The 16100-nt window shown below is 55.5% G+C and overlaps 1 protein-coding gene across 12 annotated transcripts in view; it reads left to right on the top strand.

Moving 5' to 3' along the window:
- The window catches only part of Itpr1 (inositol 1,4,5-trisphosphate receptor type 1), a 315448-nt gene that overhangs the window by 236856 nt on the left and 62492 nt on the right, over nucleotides 1-16100 (top strand). For all 12 annotated transcript variants that reach the window (XM_047534493.1, XM_047534490.1, XM_047534485.1 and 9 more), the window contains 3 exons: nucleotides 7730-7910; nucleotides 10456-10709; nucleotides 15579-15779. In XM_047534493.1, coding sequence (XP_047390449.1) covers nucleotides 7730-7910; nucleotides 10456-10709; nucleotides 15579-15779 — 636 coding nt within the window. The remainder of the gene's footprint in view (nucleotides 1-7729; nucleotides 7911-10455; nucleotides 10710-15578; nucleotides 15780-16100) is intronic.

Below are 16100 nucleotides of genomic sequence, written 5' to 3'. Positions count from 1 at the left end.
CCGGCCTTTGGCATCTGTAAGAAACTTTGATAATTGAACCCAGAGAAAATCTGGAGTCTCCTTAACTTCCCATGCCTGGGTCAGGGTCCTCCAGAGCAATGTGGCTGAGCTGCCATCCGAAATGTGTTTGGTTTGACTGTTAAATATCACTGGAGATGGTGACCGCTGACAGGTTACCTGTATCGTCAGTCAGAGGCTTTCTGAGATAAGCCTTTTTAATTTTATTGGCTGAGGTGCTGTTGACGAGCCTGTGTGAAGACATCCGCATTCTCATCTACACAGAGGGCCTTCATGAAGGTCCGCTGCTTTGGCCTTGACCCTGAGGTCCAGGGTCCCAGTTCATCTGCTTGAGGGTCTCCTGGTTCTTCATCCCATCTCTTGGGCATGGGCCAGAACATCTGTCCAGGTCTTCCCTGGCCGAGTCATGGAAACAGTGTTTGTCTCTAAGTCGTCGAGAAGAGGCTCCACTGGGAGGGGAGGGCCTCGCCTCGGAAACTTGACGTTGAAATGCCAGGGCCTCTCACTTGGTTTGCTTCCTCGCTTCCTCCCTTTCCACTTGGAAGTTCATTTTATTTCTGAACTCGTCAAAGCTGGAAACATCCTCAGAGAGGTTGGTAAAGCCAGAGCTCCAGATGTTCACGGGTCGAAGCCCAGCAAACCTTGAAAAATTTGACTTCTGGAGTGTGCGATGATTTTTTCCAAGGGAACGCTCAATTCCAAATGACCGTTTTATTCATTATCAGACCCCGAAGCCCCCCGTCATTGCAAATGTGGGGGAAAAGTCCACGGTGGACGACTCAGGACTGTCTAGCAGGAGGATCTTAAATTCTGTCCTTGGGTATATTGCATGTTGAGAAATGGAAGCAAAAATGTTTGCCTGAATATCTACAGAAGTCTGAAGGGTTTTCTGCAGCTAGTGAAATTCCAGCCAGCTTTCTCTGTGAACTTCCTACTGTGACTTGCTGTTCATTGGGTTTCTGCTGTGGATACAGAGGCCATCTTGACCTAGCAGGACCAGCTGGAATTGTTTATTGCTGGACGTTATTTGCATATCAGATTTTGGTCCTCACATAACACCAGCTCATTCATAGATCCATCTGTTTTATTTCCGTGCCTTTCCTTGAAAGGGGTATAATTGTTAGATAACAATACGACTCTTACTGTTCATAACTGCAACCTTGATGGACCCCAGATTCAGACAAGAAAGGTGGTCTGACCTTCTTTTTTTTTTTTTTTTTTTTTTTTTTTTTTTTTCCAGATAAGGAGCCTCCAGGGCATAAATGAAGGCAGCAGGTCCATTTCCCTAGTTCAGAGGGCCAGCTGGGTGGGAGGGGGAGTCAAGACTAAAGTGTAGGTTTGCTTACCTGTGGTTCTCCACAGGCTCTGGACCTAACCAGGCATGTCATTACTTAGTTTGTGATTCCTGATGTTTGAGTTTTGAATGTTTTCCTTGGTTTCTAAGACTTAAGACCTATAGCAGTCATGGTATCACTGTGGCTTTGTTAACAACTCTTTACCCCCAACCTTGGCACACCTTCAAGACGTCGTCGGGAGTCCATACAAACAGAGGTGTGGCCTGTCCTGGGTAAGTTGAGGCTTTGGCATGAGGTGGATCATAAAACCCAAAAGGTGTTCACAGTATGACAGACACTTGCTCAGCCAAGAAGGGTTTCACGAAGCAGGTGGTCGAGGGCCTGGGCTGAGGGTCAGCCTCTTTCTAAATGTAGAACCTGGCAAGTTCTCTAACTTCTGGGTGCCTCTGTTTCCTCGGCTGTAGAGGTAGTAATGCCACTTTCCTCAGGGGGGGTCTATTGTGTGTATACAGCACTAAGACCATGCCTGGCAAACCGGAAACATTCCGTTGCCAGTCACCGCAATTTGATTGACAGAGGGTCTGCAGGACGTGGTGTGTTCTCAGTTAATCAGGGTGAGGAGCCGAAGCCTAACCCACTTCTTAGTGACCCCTGACCTCGCTTGGTTCCAGCAGGGCGGGAAGGCGTCGTTCTAGTTGAGATGTCCCCTCGAGTTCCAGAGCTGGTGTGAAAAGAGACAGTCAGAGACTCTAGGGAAGAATTTCCATCGGCCCTTGGACTCTCGGGTGCTGGCTCCCTGTCCGGCAGCCACACTTCAGGAATTCCTGGACTCAGCCTAGAGACTGGGTTCACTTTGCAGCAGATAAGCAGGCATGTGCAGCGAGTGCCGGGGCCGTGCCGTCAGGTCGGGTCTTGGGAGGCAGTCAAACGGAAAGTCTCCTTCTCAGAGTCTCCCGAGGCCCAGAGCAAGTGCTTCCAGACGGCGGACCAGCCCCGGGGTCGAGAGGCCTTCCTGCAGGGCAGGATCAAAGTCCGGCAGCCATCCTGGCTCCGGTCAGCCGCTCCTCTCCAGGCCCTCCCCACTCCTGCCAGGTGCCATGCTGGGTCACTTCTGTGTCTGCTTCCTGCCGCTGCCCCGTCCCCCAGCTGAGATGACCTCTCCCATCAGAGTGACCTCCCGCCCTGGGCAGGGTGGGCAGGCTGCCTCGTCGGCCAGGGAGCACCGTGATGGCTAGAGTTCGAGCTGGTCTCCCCCTGAACTTCCTCCTTCTTGATACAGAGGATGTTTGTCCTGCATTCGGTTATTTTCCAGGGTCTGTGTCCAGGTCTCTCACTGCCTTCTCCCCAGGATTCCTTACCCACTCAGTGTAGTTCAAGCTGTGACCTCTTATTGCTAAATAAAGGGGTGTCCACCCCATCGCACCCCTGCCCCCTGCCATCTATAGGGTGGGCAACTCCACGGTGTGCTGGACCCTAACCCCAGGGCCCTGTGTGCCCAAAACCAGGCTCCGTTTCCTTGCAAAGGATTTGAGCATCGGCCGTGGGTGTCTGTCAGGCTAGTTAGCCAGTGTTTTACTGTTTCCAGAAGGACATGCAGAGATAGTTTGATTATCCTTTTACTCTTAGACCCCTGCTCCTTAGTCCCTATCCAGCTCAGTCATCCCAAGGAAGGACCTGAGTGCTCGTGACAGCTGCCAGAGGGCCAGAGCGTCCACACAGGCTGTTTGAACTACCCCCTCCCAGACTGGTCGAGAGCAACTGGCTTGGGCACCAGAGGAGTTAGACCCTTTGAGGCCTTAGCAAGGCCCTTTCCTGCCTGGACCTCAGTTTCCTCATCTTGAAATGGTCTCCAGAGCTGGTTTGTCTGTGCTGCTCTGTGGAGTCCGGGGTTAGTTCCAAAGAGCAGTTTCAGTGGCCTGAGGGAGGGTCCTCCCACTCTGTTTCAAAGGGGGCCACTCTTCTGCACGGCTGGAGTCTTCATATAGGATGGTATTCGGGAAGGGGAGAGAGGAGTTTCCCTGCTGGGAAAACCATTTGGAAACTGCTGGAACAGAGGGCTTCCGGCTTGCACATTCCGTGATGTGCATTCTCCTGCTCTTTTGTTTTATTTTGAGGCTCGGCTGACCACAGCCATGCCTGCTTCCTCTCCCACTGCTGCCGTGGAGATGGCCTAAGCCACTGGTCACTTCCTCGCCCTGCCCCCGACCCCACTTCCTTCCCCCGAGCATGTCCCGGGCAGGCCTGCTGTCCGTCCCTGGTGTCTGGCCTTGGCGCTGAGCACCTGCCCCCACCAGCTCCGTTTCCTCTGCTTTCCCAACCCTCTGCTCCTGTCTGGCGGAGGCTGGGCGGCTCCCGGGGGCTAAGAATGCAGACCGGAGGTGGAGAGAGTGTGGCTGCACCACAAGCCGCTGGCCTCTCCGACCCGGCGCCCTCCTCTGCAGCGTGACTGGTTTGTGAATGATGCTATCTGGCTTGGCGATCTCCTCGGGCTCGGATGAGGCAGCACCTACGAAAGGGCTTTGGAGATAAGGGGAGGGCGAGGACAGGTCGGCGGCGGGCGGCACATGCTGTTCCACGGGGACGGGGGGGTCTCTGAAGGCGGCCCCCGTCTGCACGGCTTTCTGTCGCTCCCTAGCTTTCCAGAAGCCAACCAAGGCATCCCTTCCCCGTCTCTGTTGTGATACACTTTACCTCTAATCCCATCTCGGGTTCTGAGGGCAGAGCTCGGTGACGTGCCCGCTGCTCCATCGCTGTGCAACAAGAGTCCCTTGTGACTTGGTGGCTGTGAGTCACCAAACTTACCGTGTGAAGTCTGACATCAGTCTTACTGAAGTCGGAGGGCCGCAGGGCCGGGTTCCTTTCTGCAGGCCCCGGGGAGAGTCCGTTCCCGACCACGAGCCGCTCCGGAGGCCGCCCACGGTCTTTGGCTTGTGGCCCCTTCCCCTGCTCTAAGTCAGCAGCACAGAGCTGAGTCCTTCTCACAAGGCGTCTGTCCCCCGCCCTTCCCCTGCCTCCCTCTTCCCCTTTTAAGGACCCTTGTGGTGAGGGTGACGTTAGGCCCCTCTGAGTAATCCGGGATCCGCTCCTCACCGTAAGGCTGGTGAGCAACCTTCGTGTCCTCTGCTGGGCCAGTTCCACTTTGCTCTGCAAGGTGACACAGTTATAGATTCCAGGGCTGAGCACGTGGACAGCTTAGAGTGGACATTATCCTGGTGGTTACCTGTGTGACCTGCACACTCATCCAGGCGACTCCTTCTAGAACGTTCTATTGCTGCCCTTTGTAGCCCCTCCCACGCACGCCCCTTGAGGCCACTGCGGTTTTGGTGTCTTTCTCCGTCTCTGCACCTGGCCTGCCCCAGGCCAGATTTATGTTGAAGGGCTGCCTTACAGCTGCCTGGTGGAATGGAGGGGAAAATTTGGAAAGTTAAAGCCTCCCTGTGACTATAGGGTCTTGGTTTGGGGGAGAGGAGATGAGTTGAAATAGATTCAATAGGAAGATAAGTGGGCGTGTGGCCAGGTAGGTCAAGGCTGGGAGTCCATGCACCCACCCAGTGTGACCTAAGTCTCTGCAAACAGGTTATTACGGAGCGAGGTTTGGGCAGGTCTGGGAGCTGCGTGAGGGCCCTGGTCCCCTGCTCACTCCTGGAACCTCCCTGAACTGCCGATTGCGTTTCTCCTTTCACTATGAAGTGGCATAACTGATGCGCTTCTCAGTTCAGCCTGAGCGTGGCCCGGGACTCGAGCCAAACCTGAGACTCCCCTGAAACATCCCTCCGCGCGTCCCCACCCTTTTCTAATTTTGCTTCTCTAATCTTCGTGTTTTCTGGGCCCTGTTGTCCGTTGGATTATTTTATTGAGCACCTTGTGTTGGATAAAGCTGCTTCCAATCCTCAAGGGATTGACTGAGGACTGGTATAAATAATACAAAATAAACACGCGGTCCATTGCAGGAGCATATATAGAAGCACACAGCCCTCCGCCCCCTGCCCTTCTCTCCTTTCAGAAGAGCTTCCCTTACCCCGAAGGTGTCAGCTGGTGTGGGCTGGCTGGGCTGGCTGGGTGCTGGGCAGCGTGGTTTGGAGCAGGCCGGGCTGAGCTGTTGCAGATGGCAGGGGGCAGGCTTCATTTGCTGTATTTATTTTCTTTTGTTTTCTTGAATGACCAGCTTGTCCCCACCTGCTTGTCAGGCAGCCTCCGTGCTGGCGTGGTGACTGATGTGGATTGTCCTGCGGGGCAGCCCTCTGGTGGCCCACAGCCTTAGTGAGCAGCCTCCTGGGACCTGGGCTGGGAAGCTGGGTCTTGATGCAGAGGTTGGGTCCCTCTAATTCGGCAGCATTCTCTGTCCTAGGCACCGTCTCGTGCGTCGTGGGTGTGTTGGCTCTAAGAGGCGGACGCTTGGAGACTTGGTTCCTGGTGTCTGAGCAGTTATTTCCAGGATGAGTTTATTTGGTGGCACTTCCCTTTGACACGTCTGCGCGGTGTGTGGATCCGAGTTGAGGGACCCGCTTAGGAGGAGCCAGGAAGTGCTGGCTATGACAGTCACTGTGCCATCAGGCAGCGGAGGGGTGCCTGCTGAGCGCCGGCCCCTTCAGGGTGCTCTGGCGGCAGCTGTCAGTCACCAGGGGAAGCCCTGCCTTCACGGAGCTTGCGCTCTGCCTGAGACAGGTGTGAGCAGGCCACAGCAAACGCGGTGGCAGTGCCGTCTGCCAGGGTTCTGCAGGGGAGACAACGAACGAGAGCAGTTGGCCTGCCAGCATCGGGGTGGCCTCACTGAGGAAGTGACATTACCGGTGAGACCAAAAGATAAGGAGGTCCAAGCTGCGGAGGGGCCGGGGAAGCAAGATCCCAGGCAGTGGTGTCAAATGTCGGCCACAGACCTGCTCACTGGCACCTTCTTGGCTCGCTGTCAAGGGGACAAAGGGCTGTTTTAGTCAGTGGTCCCTAGAGCGACCTGAAGCTCTGTGCCTGTTGCTCGCCAGGCCTCTGGCTCCGTGGGTTTTCCCTGCTCCCTGCCGTTTCTCTTGTATCTGACACAGTGCCCTGCTCGTGACACCTGCCCGCTGACGGGTGGAGGAAGGAGCAGTGAGTGGGAAACTTAGCAGGAAACAAGGCAGTAAGGGACGATGGAGGACCCTCGAGACGCGAGCTTGGTTCAAGGCTGAGCAGCTGCAGACGTGGAACCAGATGAGCACTCGGAGAGCTTGGAGGGAAACGGAACCCGAGAACACAAGTCGGAAGAGGGTCGTACGTAAGCAGCATCAGAGTCGAGACCAGGGAGGCGGAGAAGCAGGGACATGATGGAGAAGTGCCCCCTGGGTACACGGGACAGATGTCAGCCAGTGTGCCTGCGGGTCAGAGGTCAGAGTGGCTGTGGCTGCCTGGTGGCAGACGAAGGCATGGCGGTCAGGTGGTGACTGCATCAGCCCTTGGCAGGTGGACGTGGTTCGAGTTTGGGGAGCCGGAGACTTCAAGGGTCAGGTTGAGTTCTCTCCAGGATCGGAAGCCAAAGGCCACCCTTCAGGGGAGCACCATCTTTCCAAAGGCGAAGATGCACAGCAGCCGGCAGGAAGATCTACTGGGAGAAGCAAGAGCATTGTTTGGAGCTTTGTTTTATTCCGCCGGTAATGACTGTATTGTATTTTTATGTAAATAACTCCCAACAGTGTGGAACTTGCAAGGGGGTGAAAAGAGAAGACTCATAAATGCAGTCGAAGTACCATATTGTGTTTTCATATCAACAGTGTATACTATTGCTCGCCGTGGGCCCGAAAGCGCACGCGTCTCCAAGAGGCGAGCTACCTGTTCCTTGGGAGCGTCCTCATCCCACCACTCTGCCCACCCTCGGTCGCTCCCTGGAGAATCAGCCCTTTCCCTGAAGATGCTGGGCCGCAGCAGCTCATGCCGCCCCGCCCGCTCTGAGCGTTGACGTGCGCCCGCCATCCCGAGCGCTTTGGACCCGGCTCGCCAGTCTGACTGGTGGATGTCATTCTCACCTGTTACCCAGGCCTGTGGGGCAGGTGGCACATCTGAGTCATCTGTGCGTGTTCACAGGGCTCTGTGCAGGGGGAGCACGGGGGAGTCCTCCCGCAGGTCACCCCGCTGCAACCTCGCTTTCCATCTCCAGGGTCAGTGGCCTCCCTGTGCCTGTGGGCTGGTGGAGGGGCGGTTCCCAGCGGCTGCAGTCTGCCCACCGCGCCTGCGGGCTTCCCAAGCCCACGTGACTCACGGGGCTCCTCCAGCACACACTTCTAGGGCTCCGTGGTGACGATCTCAGACCCAGAGTGGGAGTCGAGCCGCCGTGTTTGACCCGGGTCCAGCCTAGGTGGTCTGCCAGGCCCGGGACTGGCTCGGAGCCCCCTTCAGCGTGGGCTCTGCCCTGGTCTGTTGGTGTTGAAAATCTCTCTTTCCCTCGACAGCACTCCTTCTTCTGCCGGTTGACAGAGGACAAGAAGTCGGAGAGATTCTTTAAGGTCTTTTATGACCGAATGAAGATGGCCCAGCAGGAAATTAAGGCCACCGTGACCGTGAACACCAGCGACCTGGGAAACAAAAAGAAAGACGATGAGGCAGACAGGGAGGCCCCGTCCCGGAAAAAAGGTAACGCTCCGCGTCTCCCGTCAGCTGGCCTGGGAGGGGCGTTGATTTCCTCGAAGTTCTTCATCCCTTGTAGACCCGGAGACGCAGTCCTCCCGAATTCTCAGAGGAAACTCCTGATCAGTTGTGATGTAATTCTTCCTAGGTGACGCCCGAGCCGAAGCCCCATTGCATAGGAGAGTCTTCTTATCTTTTTTTTTGGCCAGGGTTGGGGTGCCAGGGATTGAACTCAGGCACTCGACCACTGAGCCACATCCCCAGCCCTGTTTTGTATTTTATTTAGAGACAGGGTCTCACTGAGTTGCTTAAGGCCTCACTTTTGCTGAGGCTGACTTTGAACTCGCAATCCTCCTGCCTCAGCTTCCCGAGTCGCTGGGCTTAACACCCATGTGCCACTGCACCCAGTTTAGGAGAGTCTTCTTGTTTAATAAATTCGTGGACATTCTTCTTGGTCAAGCTGAAGGTTTCATTGGTAGAGGATGCATGGATATTCCTTTCCTGTCACTTCCATTTGGTGTTGGAGGAAATTGAGGAAAATACATACTTTAAAACTGGTGTCTTGAGAGCTGGGCGCAGGGGTGAAATTCCAGCAACTCCAGAGCCTGAGGCAGGAGGATCTCGATCGAGTTCGAGGCCAGCCTCAGCAACTTAGTGAGACCCTTAGCAACTTAGCAAGGCCCTGTCTCAAAATTTTAAAAAGGTAGAGGTGAGCTGCTCAGAATTCAATCCCCAGAAGCAAACAAACAGATAAACAAAACTAGCAGGGTCTGTCCTTGGTCAGGTGATCTCTTCTTATTTTCTCAAGTACAAAGCTTTTGGTCTGTGGTCTCCCAGGAGTACGACAGGGTGTGGAAGACCCAGGTGTGGGAGTCAGACCACCTTGAACAAATTAACTCCTCTGCGCCTCCCTTTTCAAGTTCAGAGCTGGATTTCTCGACCACGGCACAGTTGACATTTGGAGACTTCTTTGGTTTAGGGGCTGTCCTGTGCGTTGTGGGGTATTTATTTTTTTCTTTAATCTTTTCTTCATTTCTTTGTTTTTTTATTTTAATATACATTTTTTAGTTGTCAGTGGACCTTTATTTTATTTATTTATACACGGTACTGAGAATCAAACCCAGTGCCTCACACATGCTAGGCAAGCTCTCCACCGCTGAGCTACAACCCCGGCCCTCTTTTTTTTTTTTTTTTCTTTAATGGTACTGAGGCCTGAACCCAGGAACATTTTACCCCTGAGCTACATCTCCAGCCCTTTTTAAATTTTTTTTTATTTTCAGATAGGGTCTTGCTAAATTGTTTGAGACTGATCTCAAACTTGTGATCCTCCTACCTCAGCCTCCCTAGTTGCTGGGATTACAGGCATGTGTCCCCATGCCTGGCTCTTATAAGGTATTTATTAGCATGCGTGACCTCTACCCAATTAGATGCCAGTAGCACATACCTACACCCAGCCAAATGTATCTCCAGATACAATGTCAGTTATTCCCTGGGTGGGGGTGGGGGCAGAATCTCCCTTAGTTGAGAACAACTAGTCTAGAATGGGAATAAACAGAAGAAATCAGAGGATGTCTAAGTACAGAAATGAATTAGTCATGTATTAGCCAGCTTTCTGTCACTATAACAAATACTGAGATAATCAGGTTATAAAGATAAAAGGTTTACTTGGTTTTGGTCCATGATCAATTGATCTCTTTGGTTTTGGTCCTGTCCTAAAGCAGCACATCAGGCAGGAGCATGTGATAGAGCAGGACCCCTTTCCTCAGGACCAAGAAGCAGAGAAACAGAAAAGACCAAAGCCCTCCAGACCCCCTCTAGCACACTATCCAGTGCTCTAAGACCTCCCGCAGGCCATGCCTCTTAAAGGTTCCATCACCTCCCAAGGGCACATTGGGACGGGCATCCAGCCTCCAACGCATTGGGGAATTGTCCAGATCCAAACGGTAGCAAAGCCACCCTTCCCTGTGTCAGTTCTTCCAAAGCTCAAGATAAACCGTGAACTAGATGAAATGGTTGTCTCCATTTCACAGATGAGGAAGCTGAGGCTCAGAAATGGTCCTGGACTTGTTAAGGATGTGCCACCAGAAGGCGTGGAGCTAGCGTCCGAGCCCAGGCCATCGGACGGCCGTCTGTCTGTGCTAGTGACAGTGCCTCAGTTACTAGCTCAGTTGTTCTGAGGACTGGATCAGGTAGTCCACACCAAGGGCCAGCGTGTTAGGGAAACGGTGGCCGCTGCTGTGGTCAGCGTCATTCTGAGCCTTGCTGGCCTCTTGGGATAGAGTTGGCTGATGCTCTCCGGTGGTGCAGAGGAGGCAGCTGAGGCCCAGGGCCTCAGATGGAGAGGCCGGCCGGCTGTGCCGAGGCCCTTCCTCCAAGCACAGGGCAAGCCAGCCGAAGCTGAGGACAGGAGCAGACGGGACTGCTCTAACCCGCCCAAGGACCGACGGGAGGCGGTGCTGTGCCAGCCTCACGGTCCCCAGCGACCGTCCCTGGGTGTGCAGAATGGCCTCCCCGGTTGTCCAGCACCGACCGCCTCACCCTTGCCTTCCAGCCAAAGAGCCCGCGACACAAATCACGGAAGAGGTCCGGGATCAGCTCCTGGAGGCGTCCGCTGCCACCAGGAAAGCCTTCTCCACCTTCCGGAGGGACGCCGACCCCGACGACCACTTCCAGTCCGGGGAGGGCACCCAGGCCCCCGCCGACAAGGCCAAGGACGAGCTGGAGATGAGCGCGGTCATCACCGTCATGCAGCCCATCCTCCGCTTCCTGCAGCTGCTGTGCGAGAACCACAACCGGGACCTGCAGGTGAGGGAGGCCGGGCCTCCCGCTGCCCGCGGTGCCTGCGGGGATGCGGGTCTGTGCGCGTGCTGTGTGGCGTGCTGTGTGGCGCCCGAGCTCCAGGTGAAAGCCGAGGCGTCAGCCTTGCCAGGTCAGGTGCGTGGCCCCTGCTCGTTGATCCAGTCACACGCTGCGTGACGCTCCCCGGTCAGTGGCAGACCTCCCGGGCCCTGGCAGTGCCACCTGCCTGGGGTGTGTGGGTGTCACGCTAAGTCTGGGTGAGTGGATCCCGTACGCTGGCACCAAGAGGTGGCCCAGCGAGACCTTTCTCAGGACCTGTCCCCATGAATGCGGCCTGCCTTCCAGAGTTTTCCACAGGTAGCCGCGATCCTCACCCTCCTGAGGCCCCGCCTTCGCTTTCTCCTTGGGGGATGGTAACAACCGCCAAGGTTGCTGGGTCTTCGCGACCGGGCCCTGATCCCTTGGTCGGGCCTGCTTGGCTCCGTCGGGGAGCACAGCACTCGGGCCGCAGAGTCCAGTGTCTGACTATCGTCTTGCTGGCCGGTCCCAGTGTCTGAAATGTGGCTGTGTCCCCATGTCATCTGCCTCTGTCTTACAAGCTACCCCACTGATGCAGAAGGAGACCTGGGGGGCGCACGAGCGCCCCTGGAGAGCCACCCGAGCCCCGTGTGGAGGCCCCACCCTGCTGCTGGGCCCAGTTCCAGACCAAGCGTAATGATCAGGTCCTGTGCTGTCCCCTGTGTGATGCCACTGTCCCTTGGGCTCCAGTGGGAAAGCAAGCAGCCAGGTGATGCTTGTGCCAGTGTGCCTCTTGTGCCTGTGACCAGTCGCGGTGCACCTGGTGACGGGACCTGGTCACAGTGCCCAGCGTCTGGGCAGGGGCCTCTGGGCCCACCAGAGACGCAGCGGGTGCTGGGTGCTCCTGGCGTCCCCGTAGGGCCCTCCTGGGGTCAGAGGAAGGGTGCCACCCCGTGTGCAGGCCAGGAAGGCTTCTCGGAGGCGCTGACGTGGGCAGTCTGAGCTCACCACAGGGCTGCTCGGGTAGGCCCTCCCGCCACCCGCGGCCGTGCTGCCAGCCCGGGGGGCGTGGTTCTGGGGTGGTGCCCCGCCCTGCGTCCCGCGTTCCGCCTCGCCCTCAGCCCTCCTGCCTCTGTGGGAGCCCAGTGAGGTTTAGAAGTCGTCATTTCTTGTTGGGAAGCCTTCAGAATTGTAGTTTATACTTTAGCTCTTCCCAAACCGTCCTTCAGAGGAGCGCCTGCGAAGCCCACGGGCAGAAGTCTTTCCAGAACCTGATTCCCTGGTGCACAGCACGGTGGTGCGGGGCGAGGGGTAAAGGATATTTTCATGTATCAAAAAACCGAGACCTGGCCACTTAATTTCAGGGTATATAAAGATGATCCAGTTTGGTGCTTTCAGACTTTTTTTTAAGCTGTAGAATCCTTTGTTGGAAGAACATTCATGCAGAAATGTACTAAGCAGACGAGAGTAAAGCTGCTCTGTTCAGAGGGGAGCCAGGGAGGCCTAGAGCTCCCTGCCATCTGCAAGAGCCCTGGAAGTGGGGGGCACTCCAGGGCCCCCCAAGGTTCTGCAGGGCCCACGGGAGAGCCAGTGAGCTGGACCCGGGGCTCATGGGATGTAGGTCACAGCTCCCACAAAGTCAAGCCCCGCAAACCCAGCTGCTGGAGAGACTGAGGCAGGAGGATCACAAGACTGAGGAGGGGCTCGGGTAGAGTGCCCCAGGTTCCATTCCCCGAGCCACCCTACCCCGGTGACAGAGTTCCAGGAGTCCAGTTCCCCAGCCATGGCCTCCAGTGGCTGCCGCCCATTTCCGCTTTGCGTCTTGGGGGCGGGTCCCAGAGGAGAAGGCGCCCGGGCCGGGAGGGGTCTCTGGCTCCCTGCGGTGGGCAGGGCAGCTCAGCCAGAGAGAAGGAACAAGGCCCCGGGCTCCTGGCCAGGGCCTCTCCTCTCCTGCACCACCTCACCTTTGCTGTGGAGACGGCCTCCCAGGCGGACTGCGCCTTGCTGGCAGTGGCCAGGACCTTGATGGGAAGGGCGACTCTCACCCGGCACCATGGCCTGGAGCCCTCCTCACTGGCGTGGCTTCCCTCTGAGCCAAGGAACGGCACGCGGGGCCAGGGGTCTCTCACCTGCTCCCCCCACGGAGAGCGAGGCTTCTCCAGCGCAGCAGGTGCCTGGAGCTGGCGGCCAGCGAAGCAGCCCTTGGGTGCCCGCAGCATTCTTCCGTTTTTTTCGGGGACAGGAGGAAAGGGGTCTGAATTAGGGCAGGGGAGGTCCCCGCCAGACACTGCCTGGGAGAGGGACAGACTCTGGAGAAAGGGCATCTCCCTGGCCTTCGTGGGGGTTGGAAACGTGGGCGCTGCACTCGCTGCTGGATTCCCCAGCGCCCTTTCCCCGTCCCTCCTGTCGAATGCGGAGATTTAACCCGGTTATCAAGTGCCCGGCAAGCCCAGCCCCCGAGCCAGCCTCCTGGGGACCCAGTGCTGCCAACGTGGTCCTGGGCAGAGCTGTGGCCTGCGGCACTCAGTGTCATTAGAGTGGGGCTGCAGGGCCAGGCGGCTTCCCAGAAGAAAGGTCTGCTGACCACAGCCTACAGGAGGCAGGGGGATGGCGTCCTTGGAGCCCCAGAAGACAGAGTGCTTGACGGGCAGGAAGTTCATCTCTGCCTGCAGAAAGGGGCATGGTGGGAACCCTGCTGTCCCTGAGCAGAGGGGTGTGGTCACAGAGGTGGCCTCCCTCAGCAGAGGGCTGTGGTCACAGAGGTGGCCTCCCTGAGCAGAGGGCCGTGGTCACACAGTGGCCTCCCTGAGCAGAGGGGCGTGGTCACAGAGGTGGCCTCCCTGAGCACAGGGGCGTGGTCACAGAGGTGGCCTCTCTGAGCACAGGGGCGTGGTCACAGAGGTGGCCTCCCTGAGCAGAGGGGCGTGGTCACAGAGGTGGCCTCCCTGAGCACAGGGGTGTGGTCACAGGTGGCCTCCCTGAGCTGAGGGGCGTGGTCACAGAGGTGGTCTCCCTGAGCACAGGGGTGTGGTCACAGGTGGCCTCCCTGAGCTGAGGGGCGTGGTGGGAACAGCTTCAGGAATTTAAAGGAGCTGCAGGGAAGGAGTCCGGGCCAGGAGGCCTCCTCCACCCGCCTGGCTAGGGCCTCAGTCAGGCCTGAGGCAGCGCCTCCCAGAGGAGCTGGTGTAAATGGCTCTGAATCCCTCTGGCCTCCTGCCGCCCTGAGAACTTTAGGAATATGCGGATACATCCTTTTCATAAAGGTTCACACAAAAATGCGTATTTAGTTCAAAGACTTGCCTCTCTCCTATCCATGAAGAGGCAGCCCAGTGTTTTTCTTTATATTTAAATGGGAACATTTAAAACAGGCGGGAGTTCGTGACACAAATTAACCTATTTCCTATTTTATGAACCTAACAGTTTGCCCTAGATCTTTTCTAATGACGCATTGATCGACTTGGTGTTTCTAATTTCTAACAGTGAATGATACAGGTAGTGTGACTTTTTTTTTTTTTTTTTTTTTGGTAACTACACTCCAATCTATGGGCTTTGAGGGTTTTGTTGTTTTTTTGTTTTGTTTTTTGGGGGTTCTTTTTGTTTTTGTACCAGGAATTGAACTTAACCACTGAGCCACATCCCTAGTGCTTTTTAAAATTATTATTTTTCATTTTGAGACAGGATCTCGCCAAGTTGCCTAGGGCCTTGCTAAGTTGCTGAGGCTGGCTTTGAACTTGTGATCCTCCTGCCTCAGCCTCCTGAGCCGCTGGGATGACAGGCGTGCATTCACGGTGGTATATTTATACGTGCACAGAACCTAATTTTGTCAAGTTCGTTCCCTTTCCTGCCCTTCCTGCCTCCCTCTCAGCATCCTCCTCCTGCCCCGCTGGTCTTCCCTCGATCTTACTGATATCTGTGCCCACAACACACACACACACACACACACACACACACACTTTTTCCCCTTATTCTGCTCTACCTTCTGCATATGAGAGAAAACCTTCAATCCTTGGCTTTTTGAGTCTGACTTATTCCACTTAGCATGATGCTCCACATTTCCATCCTTTTTTGGGGGGCAAATGCCATCATCTCATTCTTCTTTATAGCTGACTAAAACTCCATTGTGGATATGCACCACGTTTTCTTAACCCATGCATCTGCGGGCGGGCATCTGGCCTGGGTCCGTAACTTGGCATTGTGAATTTCACTGCTGTAAACGTGGGGATGTGCGTCACTGTGTCACTGTATGCGTTCATCTTAGTTCTTTTAGGTATGTATGGGGGAGTGGGATGGCTGGGTCATGTGGTGACTCCATTCCTGGTGTTTTGAGGACTCTCCATATGGCTTTCCAGGGTGTTGTGCTAACTTGCAGTCCCACGGACGTGTGTGAGTGTGCCTTTTCCCCACATCTTCACCAGTACTTGTTATTGTTTGTGTCCTTGATGATTGGAATCCTGAATGGGGTGAGATGAAATCTTAGTGTACTTTTGAACCACCTGTAAAATGTCAGATGTCTCTGAACTTCACCTGGTGGGAGGTGGGTACAGGAGGGGTGAGAATTAAATGGAGAAATTGGAACTTGAAAGGACTAGAGAGTTGGAAGTGGGCTCCAAGGAGGAGCCTCCCTCCACTGCATCCCACGCAGTTGCCCTGGAGAGCAAGACACACCGCTGACGGCCATTGCCACACGCTAAGGCCAACACGGTTGGCGGACCATCATGGGAATCCTGGGCCCTTCCGTCTCGTGCTGCATCTGTCTGTGTGCCTGCTGACCAGTCCAGGGCACAGCCTGTTAGAGACTATCAGCATGGTCGAAAGAGTGACCTTTCCCCCTCTTCTCTCCCCAACCCCAACCTGCAGAACTTCCTTCGTTGCCAGAATAACAAGACCAACTACAACTTGGTGTGTGAGACGCTGCAGTTTCTGGACTGTATTTGTGGAAGCACAACTGGAGGCCTTGGCCTCCTGGGTCTGTACATCAATGAGAAGAACGTAGCACTTATCAACCAAACCCTGGAGAGCCTGACCGAGTACTGTCAAGGACCTTGCCACGAAAACCAGGTGATTCCATCGTGCTGTTCAGTCGTTTCGGAAGGGTTGACGAGAGACTGGCGCTGGCCTCGTGAAATGGAAGGGAGATCAGTAGAGGAGAGGAAAGGGACCAGGAGTAGGAAAGGGGAAATTCTGGGAAAGGACACGGGCCAAATTATATTGTTGTATTTTGCGCATCTGCGGATAGGTTGTAACAGATCCCACCGTTTCGTAGAGTTAAGATGCACCGACAAAAATACGAGGGAAACAGTGATGAGCTCAGGAGTCACATCACATCTGCCTGCTGCCCTGGGGCGTCAGTGGGACTGGTAGTGGGAAGTCACCCCTCGT

Source organism: Sciurus carolinensis, chromosome 19, assembly GCF_902686445.1.
Source record: "Sciurus carolinensis chromosome 19, mSciCar1.2, whole genome shotgun sequence".
Lineage (NCBI taxonomy): Eukaryota > Metazoa > Chordata > Mammalia > Rodentia > Sciuridae > Sciurus > Sciurus carolinensis.
Note: the sequence above shows the minus strand (reverse complement) of the source record. Positions and strands in the feature narration are given on the sequence as shown.